The following is a 12,532-nucleotide window of genomic DNA, read 5'->3' as shown; positions in this document are numbered from 1 at the left end:
ACTTTTCACTATTCCCAAATATTCCCAGAAATTCCAAGGTCTTGGATTAAGCATAATTTGCATGGCTTGGAATAACTTGGAATTCCCAGGAATTCCCAATAATTCCCAGTCATACTTCCACTATTCCCAAATATTCCCAGAAATTCCAAGGTCTTGGATAAAGCACAATTTGCATGTCTTGGAATAACTTGGAATTCCTAGGAATTCCCAGACTACTGGGAATTTATTTCGCAGGGGGGAGACGCCTTTACGTCTCATTTAGTATGCAAAACGATGTCATGTGACGAAAACTCATCCGAGCATGACCAAGAAACAAGCAGTTCTGAAGTCAGAACGAAAAGTAGTCTACTTCATGTATAAAAGTTCAATTCATGGGGTAACCCGAAAACACTGACTCTAGGGGAAATTTTTTTGCTCCAGAAAATACCTATATTTCCCCACAGAGAGGGTTTTCGGTTTTTCAACCCCAACCCAGCCCAATTCCAATTACATCTCTTACTTTCCTACCATAATTTTGGCCGTTGATAACTGCTCTGTGAAGTGGGTACTTGCATTTTCTGGAACACTAATATGCACATATTAACAACAACTAATTAAGCAAACTGGATAAAAAAAGTATTATATGAATGAAAAAATTACTTAGTGATTTGCTGAGAGGAGGCTAATTTGTCAGCAAGTTTTAAACACAGCAGTGTAATTTTCTCAGTCATAGTATGTGAGTAATCATATGAAAACTCAGACGAACAATAATGGATTTTCACTACTCACATTATATAAGGAAATCTTTCAAATTACATTGGCCTGTTAAGGTGCAATTTTAAGAGATTTTTCAGATATCCCTCATAGTGTAAATCCTTAATTGTCCTCACATTCATATGATTACCTACACTGATTATTTAAATAGTTGGGATCGAGAAAAATAATAAATATATTATTATAAACTTTATGGCCTCCATTTGGTGCAAAAATATGCTCAGATATTTGTCCAGAGACATGTGTTCTGAGAAGCGAACAGTTTGCCGAGAGCATAGCTCGAGGAAATCTCTGAGGTTCATTAGGAACAGAGAATGTCCAAGGACAAATATCCGAGTATATTTTCAAGCTAACTGGAGGCTATTGTGTTTATTATCCGTCAAATATTTTTCGCAACACACATGCACAGTTTTGAAAATTGGGGAACTTTATATTTACTAATCACTTAAACATTCCCCAATTTTAGCTGGGGCATATTTAGTCATGTGACACATTTAGACCAATCGCATATGAGGGAAAATATTTGATAGATTGTAAATACATACATAACTAATTATGTAAAATTATTTCTGTGTAAAAAAATCCTGGGCATTCAATTTTCAGGTTGGTAAAAGCTAGAGAAAACCGTCTTGAAAACTTTAAAAACTAGCATATTAATGCTGAGTACTTTGGCTACTCCAAGTTCACATGACCTTTGACAATAAAAACTATTGTCTACCAAAAGCAAGAAAATTATTGCACAATCCAGGACATCAGAGGATGCATTCTCTACATAGCAGTTTCTTTTGTCCTAATCTCATTACTCCCATTACAGGTATTGTCATGGCTGGGTTGGCAACTGTTGTTCAGTGGCTGTCCTTCTCGCTCTTTTTTTGTACAGGTAAGCAAACAGAGCTGCGATCAGTACTAGTGCCAGCAGGATACCCACCACAAGACTGACGATCAAGCCCACTTCAAGTTTGCCAGCTGAAAGAACATATGATATTAAAACAAATCTTTGAGTTAATTAAATTCTACAAAATTGCAGTGTTTAAAAAAAGTATATATAAGAAAACAAAATTAACATCTCTGACTTCAGGGTTACCTATTACAAATGAAGTTTCTTTTCTGGAGGTTACCCTGATTCCAGAGATTTTCTCTCCTCTATTTCTGTTGAACCCCGGAGGGGGGGGAGGGGTACTCCCTTATATGGGCTATGTACTTAGGTATGTGCAACCTCACAAGGTAGGGGTTTTCAGCCATTTTAGTCATAAATATAATAGGGTATCGATTTTGGCCATTTTGGTTATAAATAGAGTATGGTTTTAGCACTCTAGTCTTTAATTGGGTATGTTTCTTACAAGAAGCTACTTTTTGTTCGTTTTCAATAACAACTTCAACAAAAGCCCTTCATAACTTAAGTTTAAGGCAACTGCGCCAGCCACAACGGTCATAAATAGGGTATTGAATTTTTGGCCAGGTCATACATGTAGATAGGGTAGGAAAATCACAGATTTTGGTCATAAATAGGGTAAGGGTTTTGAGAAGTGGGCTGCACATATCCCCACCCAACTTTTCTGGGAGTACCCCCCATCCCCCGGGGTTGAACCCATGATAAATTCTCCTTTTTTCATAGAAGGTCGATTTGCACATTAAGGCAATATTTAAAATTTACACAGAGAGTGTACATAATGTACATGTAGCAGTATATCAGTGGTCACTTAGGTGCTTTTTGTTTATGCATCCCTTCAAAGACAGATAACTATAGGTCATGACCTCATGGACATCACATAATTTTTTGTAAGTTTACCACTGAGTAAGCACTGGTTTTCAATTGGATTGCAGGCTCAAGCAAGGTTAATTTATTGTAATCAGTACCTCTGCTTTTGGGCTTGGCTAAATCTATATTAATTTAAGTTACTGCCAACAGTATTTATGTACTAACCATCAGGATATGGCTTCAAACTTGCAATTGGTGCCACAGTTGAATTTGTAGGTGTACCAACTGAAATTGATTTTAAATTAGCAACATTATGTTAGTGGTGACTAGCTCATCCCTAAAACTCTCACTTACCTAAATGTCATTATAATGATATCTTTTTTAATTAGTTACAGTGCCAGCGCTAATGAACTCACCATCAGGATCTGGCTTTAACCTTGATGTCACAGTTGAATTTGTTGGTGCTGTTATACCAGCTGAAATTGATATGGTGGAATGGAATCAACATTTATTTATTAAAGGTGGCAAAATTCTTATTTCACAACAACAACACAACAACAAAACTTTTAATTATTCCCTTTTCAATAATTTAAATGAATTTTAGGTTAATGAGTTGTGTTACATCTATACTTTATTATTAAAAATAATTAAGTAAGAAACTTAAATATAATGACAGATGAACCCGCAGGCAGTCTAGACCAATCTTAAGGTGGGCCACATCTATATTTATATTATTAAATTAATATGCAATAAGCTTACTATTCAACTATTTAGAAAATGATTAATGAAAATGCTTGTTACAAGCATTACGAACTAGTTTTGACTGGTTATCATTTACATATATTATTGATACTTAAGGAGCTTAAGGACCCATTAACCGATCTACATGTATGCGTGAGCTCACGCATGTTACTAGGGAGGTGAAATTTCACTTCCGGTTATTTAGGTCAGCCTGAGAGCAAAAAATAAAAACAACTCAATAACTTGCAAATTTGCTTGAATTATAGATGTTGTTCTTTGTTTTTCACAAAATGCAAAGTGAAAAAAGTACAGGCAAAGACAAAATAAGAGAAAGACAGAAAAACAAGAGCAATAGAAAAAGAAAAACTCCATGTGGCCTTGTTTGATCTTACCGAAATGCGCTGGTAGTGTAAATTGTGCACGCTCTGATAGGGTAACTTCCAAAATATATCTGGCACACTTCCGGTTCCTTTAAATGCCAAAGGAAATGCGGTTTTTCATTCAATCCAGCCTTTTTCGACTAATTTCAATTAAAGCCAACGTTGGAAACATAGCTATGCATTCCTTTTTTGAAATCATGCTTTTTTTCAGAAAAATATTTACGAATTTTTCCATATTTTGATATTCTCTCAAAATCTGACCTTTAAGAAATGAAACAAAATCTATATGCATAGTATAATGAGGATTTAAATGAAAATATGAAATCAATTAAAAGAATCCCGATCCATGTCCCCGACCCATGAATCCATGGGGACTGGCACAGAATTTCCAAGGCCTCAAGAATTCTTTTCTTCTCTAGCTATAATAACTAGATTGACACTTTCCACCATTGAAGAACATCTTAGGGACAATTAGGCCACAAGTTGGAAGAGAGAAAGGCAGGTATATTTGTATTCTCGGTATTGGACATGAACTGCTTGCTGCAACTGAGGTTTATATGCGGGACTCTTGTCAAATGCTTAAATGACATTAATTTTATCAATGTCAATAAAGTCCTTCTTCTAGATGTACTACTACATTAATCTCTTTTTAATGATAATTCCCTGATTGAGCCTCCATTGCATTAGCTACAATGTAGTTCCAGTCCAATACCAAGAATATGAATATGATAAAGACACCTAATAAGTCAGTCAACTACCGACCCTATGATCAAATTGATGTAATTTGATGATGACGACAATTAGTACTTAACAAATTTCGTATTTTACCATGCAGTGTTAAATTTATGGATCATTTTGCATTGCCATACACTATCAAAAGTTCTTTCATAATCACTGAAACCAACATAAAGCTTTTTGTGCTGTTTGGTGTATGTGGATTATAGTTAGCAGAGAATAAATAAACTATGCAGTTTTCCTGAGCAGCTGGTCAAAGTGATTCCTCTGTAATTGGCTGGGCATTTCTTGTCACCTTCCTTTTTGTATATTAATTTTTTGGTTTTTTGACACCTATGTTCCATTCAGTTGGGAAGGTGCCAGTTTCGAAGATGTCATTGAACAGTGTTTCTAGAGAAGGTATGAGATAATACCGTCCATGTTTGATCATTTCATTTAGAAGAGTGTCCATACCAGGTGCTTTTTTACTTTTGAGTTTAGAAATTTTGATCATGAATTTCTTTTACGGTGATCAGAGTGAGCGCTACTTGTTTGAACGAATGAAATGAGTGAGTGAGGTGAGTGAGGTGAGTGAGGTGAGTGAGTGACTGAATGAATGAACTCTTTTAACCACAGAATTCAAACAGTTAAACAGCACTGATTTACATTGAAGCTGTCTGAAATTAGATAAAAACTTAAGTTAAGACAAGTTCCAATAAAATAACAAACGAACGTAGCCTACAGCTGATAGAAAATTATAATATATACAGAAGGTGCTGTATGATTCATTGCATTAGGGATTACAACTGAAATAAAAACTGTTTGATTCAAAAAAAACCTGAAGGATTAAAACATGAGAAGTCATTACCTGTTGCGGGTTTCTGAGTTGATGAAGTCTTGTTTGACTCAGCCTCTGTCAAGTAATTTAAGGCAAAATATGTACTGAGTATTGAATCTTCTGGAATGAGTGGTTCCAAGCAATAACCATAAGCCATCTCCCAGAGGGTTATTTGAAATTCCAGTGGGTAGGGGGAAAGTGTGAAACTTAACTGCATGAGATGTCATGTGCAAATTTCCAGATGGGTGGGGTGGGTGTTACCCCCAGGGGAGAAGGGAATTCCATTTAAAAAGGTCAGGGGTGCTCGATGTACCTTCTAGGAGTTCAAAAAGTGGTTTTGGTACCTCTCAGGGTGTTCAGCCTCAAAAGGGCATAGCGGGAACCTTTGCGCTACCTTAATTAAGGGCAGTGAGCCAGAAAAAAAAAAAATGACAGGAGGTATTAATTTTGACAATCAACTTTACAAGTAAAAGGTATTAGAAGCATTATGATCATCTTTATCACTCAAAGTTAGGAAAATGTGTTGATTTACAAATGATACCTAGGCCTCTTAGGACTGCAAAACAGGATCTTGGTACCTCTGAGGGGATCTTTTCAAAATTTCCAACAAGTACTCCCGTCCCTTTTTTTTATAAGGGAGTCTCCCCGTGGGACTGTTATCCTGCAGCAAGACATGAGATTCCTTCTCTTTTTGCTTTTTTTTAAGCTCTCAGTAGTAACAGGCAAACCAGTCGAGGAGGCAATTTAACCTCAGCCTTTCTTCATGTTTGTTGTTTACATATTAGACATCATTAAGATCCTAAATACCCACAAAGAGAATTAAACCATGGACATCATTGTCTCAGTCACAGTTTTTTCATGGACATTGCCTTAAGTCCTAATTTCTTTCTGGCTATAGCCCTGATGTGGCAACTAACAATCTACCCCCCACAGGGATTGGAAAGGCTGTGTGCCATGTGCATGTGGCGCATAAAGCTACGAAATGACACATTCTGAAAGCACCTACCGGGCTTGCGATGTGCCCTAGCTGCAAAACAGCTTGTAAAAATACACTACTTGTGAAAAGGATTTTCATGATTTGTGAAATTTTCATTGTAATGACAAATAAACACGCAAGAAATCACGATGCCTTTGCTCTTTAATCGACGTTATAAAAGCATTTGTTCTGTTTTTGTCCCCAGATTTTTGAGAAATAACATAATATACTATGCAAAAAACTCAGTTTTCCAAGAGCATCTTTGGAGATATTTAATTTGTTGAACAAAAAACAAAAGAAACCTTTTGTTTTGCTAAATGATAAAGTCACCGAAGCCTGGCATTTGCTGCTAGTTGTTCGAACTGATACAAGTTTTATTATTCATATAATTACACTAATCTGTTGCTGTTGATTCATTAGCGCAAGCAAATAAGGAGCTGAACGGGCCGGATACAAGTTTGTTTTGTTGTGACACCGGTTCGATACAAGATCGGTTGAACTTTTTTTCTGGTCTGTTTCTCTACTTCTTTCAAAAATAAAACACCTAAATAGGATTTTAAAAAAACATGCTGTTGAGGCTGCTAAAAGTAACTGTTTAAGTTTGCGTCACATTGAAATCCACCCTCGAAAGATTTGCTGCAAAAGATGCTGCTGGAAAACTGAGTTTTTTGCATATGTTATTTCTCAAAAACAAAGTGCAAATCAACAAAAACAATTATGCAACGATGCTTTCCATGTCAAAACAAGTCGGTCTGCGAAAAATTAGCGCAATGCTGCAAAAAACAAAAATTGGCCCAAAAAGCTATATACACCCTTTTTGCACAAAAGCCTTCAATTGTAAAGGCAACTTTACTTGTCACCCTTAAAATCTAAAATTGAGCTTGTCTGAGTGATGTTAATGTCAGACTCGGTGTGTCAGGTCTAATCAGTTCCAGTTCAGAATGTATAGTTTAACCTCAATGAAAGGTTACATAATTTGTATTAGCTATATTCTGTGGGGTAATCCCAAAACACTCACCCCCGGTCCGCGGACTCCCACTACAGACCGTGTCCGCGGACTACCTATGGACCGGCCCATGGACTACCCCTACAGACCCCCTCTACGGACCCCCCCCCCCCCAAATAGAATAAAAATAAGAAATCAATATTTCAGTTATGGGTTGTCTAATAGACCGTGTCAGCGAAATTCCGAGCATTGCATTTTGCAAATGTAACATTCTTAGTTTCAGGCTAAGTTGGGTGCAAGTTATATCATTACACGTTGCCATTCCCTTTGCTGTGGCCATATCGTATATGAATGACCATGGAAGCCTCCAGGATGCCTCCAGGATGCCTCTGGGAAGCCTCGAAGTTTGTGCTCTTTCCCCTCCACCATTTTGTTCAGTCCATTCTCCTGTGGATTTGTGAGCTCGTTCCAGGCTTCATAATTACAGATACAAGCAAGCTTGAACAACCTAAAAACACATCTTGCCTGGCCAGATTGAGCCACGAATGGAAGGTAACAATTTTCCTTCTTTTGCCATCAGCATCTCCTTATGCTGAAAAAAGCTTTTAGGCTGTGTTTTTTTTTTGGGGGGGGGGGGGGCGTTGAAGGGTGTTAATTACATTTGCACAGTGTAATACTCGAAATTTTGCTGACACGAGTATCCTATTAGACAACCCATAAATGAAGTATTTATTTCTTATTTTTATACTATTTTGGGGGTGGTCCGTAGAGGGGGTCTGTAGGGGTAGTCCGTGGACTGGTCTATAGGCAGTCCGCAGACCCGGTTCATAGTGGGGGTCCACGGACCAGGGGTCAGTGTTTTAGGGTTACCCATATTCTGTGACTGTACAAGTAAAAAGTATAAAACAACTGTAATCAAGAAATACGTATAGTTTGCCAAATTTTTTTATGGCCAATTTATTTACCCTAATGACCCAAACTTCTTATAAATGGTCCATAACTTTCCAATCCTATGGACCATAGGCTCATTTGCCAGTTTTCCCTTGCCAATCCCTGCCCCATGTCAATCTGCATCATTTTTCATAGCATTGCATGAGGTGGGCAGGTTATGGTGATATAAATAAATAAATAAATAAATAAATAAACATACATTTATTTAGCACCATTTTCCACTAATTGTCCATGGTGCTTTACAATACTTTAAAATTAAAATCCTAAGTTTAAAATCCTAAAATCAAAATCCTAATCCTTTAAAAACCTAAAATGTTAAATCCTAAAAGTTAAAATCCTAAGAATTAAATACGCTATATAATACAATTAGGCTACAAATAAAAAGTAAAAACTACAAATCAAATGCGCGCTTAAAAAGATAAGTCTTAAGATTAGCCTTAAAAACTGCCTATTGATGATGAAAGTCTGATCTCTGGAATATGCACACATATGTAAACAATAACCTCCATTTAGCACGAAAAGAAGTTTGGATATTTGTCCACAGATGTTGTCTGTTCAGCGAAGCAAACAGTTTTCCGAGAGCGGAGTTCAAGGAAAAATGTGAGCTCTAAAGAACAGATAATCTCCAAGGAACAGATAATCTCCAAGGACAAATATCGGTGCATATTTTAAAGTCAAATGGAGGCTAATGTCTTTATTATCCTTCAAATATTTATCACAACATGAAAACTGGGGATTATCACTCAGATATTCTTTAGTCTTAGCTGGGGCATAAGCAGTCATGATCATGTGGTGCATTTAGACCATTATCGCATGCAAGCAAAATATTTGATGGATTATAACTGATATATAATTAGCCTACTAGCCTGAGATGAGATATTCATACATTGCTACAATATCAATTTTTGTCAGTAGCAGTTAGCAGCAAATGTTAACCAAACTGGCTAATAAATTGTTTGATTTCTACTCTTCAGTAATATTTAGAACTTACGTTTTACGAGATACACCTCAGCTTCCCTGAATTTGAGCCCACTGCAGTCCATACACGAACATATTATTTCGAAACGAATCTCATCAAATGGTGGTCCAGGATCAGCCATAAGTGCAGTAATTTGCAAACTGGCCTGCCATTCAATCTCAGACTGGTGATTATAGCCAGAAATAATCCGGCGGCTACAGTTCAAGGAGACATGTTCTAAACTGAAGTTCATCTCTGTTTCAGAGTTAATTATTCCACTACTAACATCAGTTGTCCATAACTTTGAATCGGGACAAGACACTAGCCGTCGAGGCAAGTTGCCAGTCAGGTTAGAAAAGATCTTGATCTCCTGACTACAGTTTGGTCTATCTCCTGGTAGAGTGAAGTTGTTTGAGGCTGTGAATTTGTTTCCTCGAAACAACAGGACTTCTGCCATTAGTTCACCTGAAAGTTAGAAAACAGCAAGTATTAAATATAATTACAGTTGGTTCCTTTAAGGACCTTGCAGTTACTTAAAAGAGCTGTAAGCTAATTAATTTAGCTACAATTTAACACAAAAAAATTGATTAATGCTTTACATTGTTGACGGAACATTTTCACTGATTTTTAATTTTTTCGAGAAATTAATAAACTTAATTCATTTTAATATCATGTAAACACGTAGACATCAAAAATTATTGTGATCCCCCACTACCTTGGAATTTCCCCTCCAAGTGAAATTGATACAATTTTCTGGAAATCATTCACAAAATTACATAGGTAAGTCTTAGTCAAATGATTTATAGGTCTGTACTGTGGGACAAAGTTTTTTTTTTCACATGGGTCATGAATCAAAGAGAAATAAGAGGATATTCCAGTACAGACTGAGAAGATGTGTCCAGTAAAATATTTAACTCTTAATGTCTGGTCCCGAGGGGCACAGTGAATTTTGTTTCCTGAGAGTCTCAAACATTGAGATTTGAAGGAAACATAGGCGTACGAGCTGGAGGAGGGGGGGGGGGGGTGGAGGGCAAGGGGGACTGCAGACGCCCCAGCTTTGAAAATAAAGTGATTATTCAGACAAAACGCCTTATGATTTGGGCGACAACACTTAAGAGAAAACATTCCAAAATAACGATGTTGGCGTGATTTCCAAAACTGGTAAATAAAATTTCTATTCAGTTATATTTTACAGAACTTTTTCTTTTAATAAGTTTTACTGAGATTTTCCTTGGATTAAGACTCTTGATAGAGTATGATTGATTGAGTGAGTATGCAAGCTTTGAATATAATTATTTTTGGAATTGTAGCAGTTTCATTAGATGTTGGAATTGTGAAGGTATTTTTCACGCATTCAGGCATTGCATAAATGTTTCGGGCAAGAAGGTCACCGCCCTCCAAGTCCGCAAGTGCCTGCACATGTATGGAGGGAAACATAATTCACTGTTCGCCAAGGGACTAGTCAAAACAAATGGGTCAAACTGGTGGAAAACAAACAATCACTTCATTGACAAATGACATGCAACAGCGGTCAATATTTCGCGGGTAAGAGTGAACTGTTTCCCGTTTGACGGCATAGTTTTCGCACTGTTACCCGCTCGTGGCATTTGGCGAGAAACAGTTTCATTGTCAGATGTCATGTGACCATGAACTAACCAATGAATGGGCGCACTGTAGCGGGGAAAATGCCAGCTATATAACAATAGTCTTTTTTACTGTTTTGCATTAAACTTGAATGTTAAATGTTCAAAATTTATGATATACTTGTAGTCAAGCCAAGGTGTACACTAGATGACATAACCTGTCATTTGAATACACATGAAGTTTGCACCTGAAAATCTTGTACGTATGATTAGTTCAGAATAGAGATCTCACAGAAAACGATACAATTTTCAGGTAAATAAAATACTTGATAAGTTACATCGAAACTATACATACGTTTTAAACCGTTTTTTCGGTCGATGTAAATGCATGTGGTGTGGAAGGTTTTCCTATTCTACATGCAAAGACTACAGTTTGTACACACTCGCTTGTAACACGCGGACATGTTCACGAGTTTAATCCCGTAGTGTAAAATTCAATTATTTCGATTGCAGTAGCTACCCAAAAACAATTGCCCTACCTGTACAAATCGTTAGCGCCATGGCAAGTGTGCCAGTGAAAAAACAGGAGAACTGCATTTTGAAGACTCCTAACGCATCAGAGTTCAGAATATTATACGTTTCCGAGCGTTTCCGTTCCTCGCGAGTCCGACCACGTGATCGTCTTATAGCCTCGATCGTAGCCTCGCCGCCTCGATCCCAGTCTCTCTCTCTCCTTTTCCTGCATATGGCTTTCGATATTCACCTTTGGTTCGTGAATTCGAATATTCGGCTTCCAGTTTAATTCATCGAACACCATCACTAGCTTGACACCATGGTTTGGGCGCTGGGAAATTATTTCAAGTAAATTATAAACATGTAGAGAACGAGAACAAGAATTTAGAAAATGTTTTTTTCTCACCTCGAGTCACTTCCGATGACAATGCATGTACGCCAGAACGAAACAAAGAAATACTTACCTGGTTATTTGAACAACACGGTAAAGCTTTTCTGCACAGCCGTAAGCTCCTTTGTACAGTAGACAAGGGATATCCAAACCCACGTTAGAATCACGGAGCTGCGAAATGCCCGACTCGAGTTTCATGATTCTGTAGATTCCTTTGAGTAAACCTGTAAAGGACCCTTGGAACCCATTGCGAATGAGCTACTTCCATCGGAAATCAAACGATCTGGGGAAAGGTCACCAGCTAACGACCCGATAACGAACAGAAGAGAAAATTTCCAGGTCACGGAGCTCTTTGTATCTAGATTTTTCCCGGTTAAAATTCATGAAAAGGTATTGACTTCGAACAGAGGTAGATCGATGATATGCTCCTACTTCAACTTTTAACCCACAATGCAATTAGGGTAGTGTCCAACTCTGGTTTGAGGGCGTTAAGTATTTTTTACATTAAAAAAAAAAAAAAAAAAAAAAAAAACACTTGGATATAGGCAAGTCTTCAATGAAGCTTTCCCGGGAGCTAGGGCTTCGGGTGCCTGGAAAACCTGAAGAGCGAATAGCGAATAGTCGCGAATAGCGAACAGCGAATTAAAGAGCTGCTAAATAAGCTATAGTTCAGGGGTATACCTAATATAGTAGAAGATTGATACATTTTTGAAGTCGTTCATTTTCCCATTTTAAAGCAATCTCTCTCAAAATGTCCACCTCCTTCATAATTGCTGATGTCAATTCTTAAATAAGCTGATCAGTGGCTTTCAAATGGCATATTGTACACAGGCAGAGTGTCTTCATTTGCCAATTTGGGAAAAACTGCGGTTTGCCTTAGGGGGTAAAGGGTTAAGTGTCCTCAATTTGTAGAGGGTCTTTGCTTTAATAAAGTGATTTACTTAATAAAGTTATTGACTGATCTTGAACATATATGTCTGAGCGATTTCGCAAGAACATGCCAGCTAGGCAGGAAGTCCAGTGACTCTAAACCTAGCAGGAGAGGAGGGGGAGTGGCGGAGGGGGGAGGGGGAGGGAGCTGGAGGGGGA

General features: G+C 37.5%; 1 protein-coding gene across 3 annotated transcripts in view; it reads right to left on the bottom strand.

Moving 5' to 3' along the window:
• Window positions 1-243: 243 nt before the first annotated feature.
• LOC145497233 (uncharacterized) overlaps window positions 244-12,532 on the bottom strand; it is a 66,657-nt gene continuing 54,368 nt past the window's right edge. For 2 of the 3 annotated variants that reach the window (XM_081477052.1, XM_081477051.1), the window contains 6 exons: window positions 11,079-12,532; window positions 8,990-9,421; window positions 5,156-5,200; window positions 2,869-2,928; window positions 2,678-2,737; window positions 244-1,719 (listed from right to left, as the gene is read on the bottom strand). The exon at window positions 11,079-12,532 is cut by the window's right edge. In XM_081477052.1, coding sequence (XP_081333178.1) covers window positions 1,574-1,719; window positions 2,678-2,737; window positions 2,869-2,928; window positions 5,156-5,200; window positions 8,990-9,421; window positions 11,079-11,136 — 801 coding nt within the window. In that variant the 5' untranslated portion in view covers window positions 11,137-12,532 and the 3' untranslated portion in view covers window positions 244-1,573. The remainder of the gene's footprint in view (window positions 1,720-2,677; window positions 2,738-2,868; window positions 2,929-5,155; window positions 5,201-8,989; window positions 9,422-11,078) is intronic. The other variant, XM_081477053.1, reaches the window with a different exon arrangement.

The sequence above is a fragment of the Orbicella franksi genome, chromosome 9, assembly GCF_964199315.1.
Source record: "Orbicella franksi chromosome 9, jaOrbFran1.1, whole genome shotgun sequence".
NCBI lineage: Eukaryota > Metazoa > Cnidaria > Anthozoa > Scleractinia > Merulinidae > Orbicella > Orbicella franksi.
Note: the sequence above shows the minus strand (reverse complement) of the source record. Positions and strands in the feature narration are given on the sequence as shown.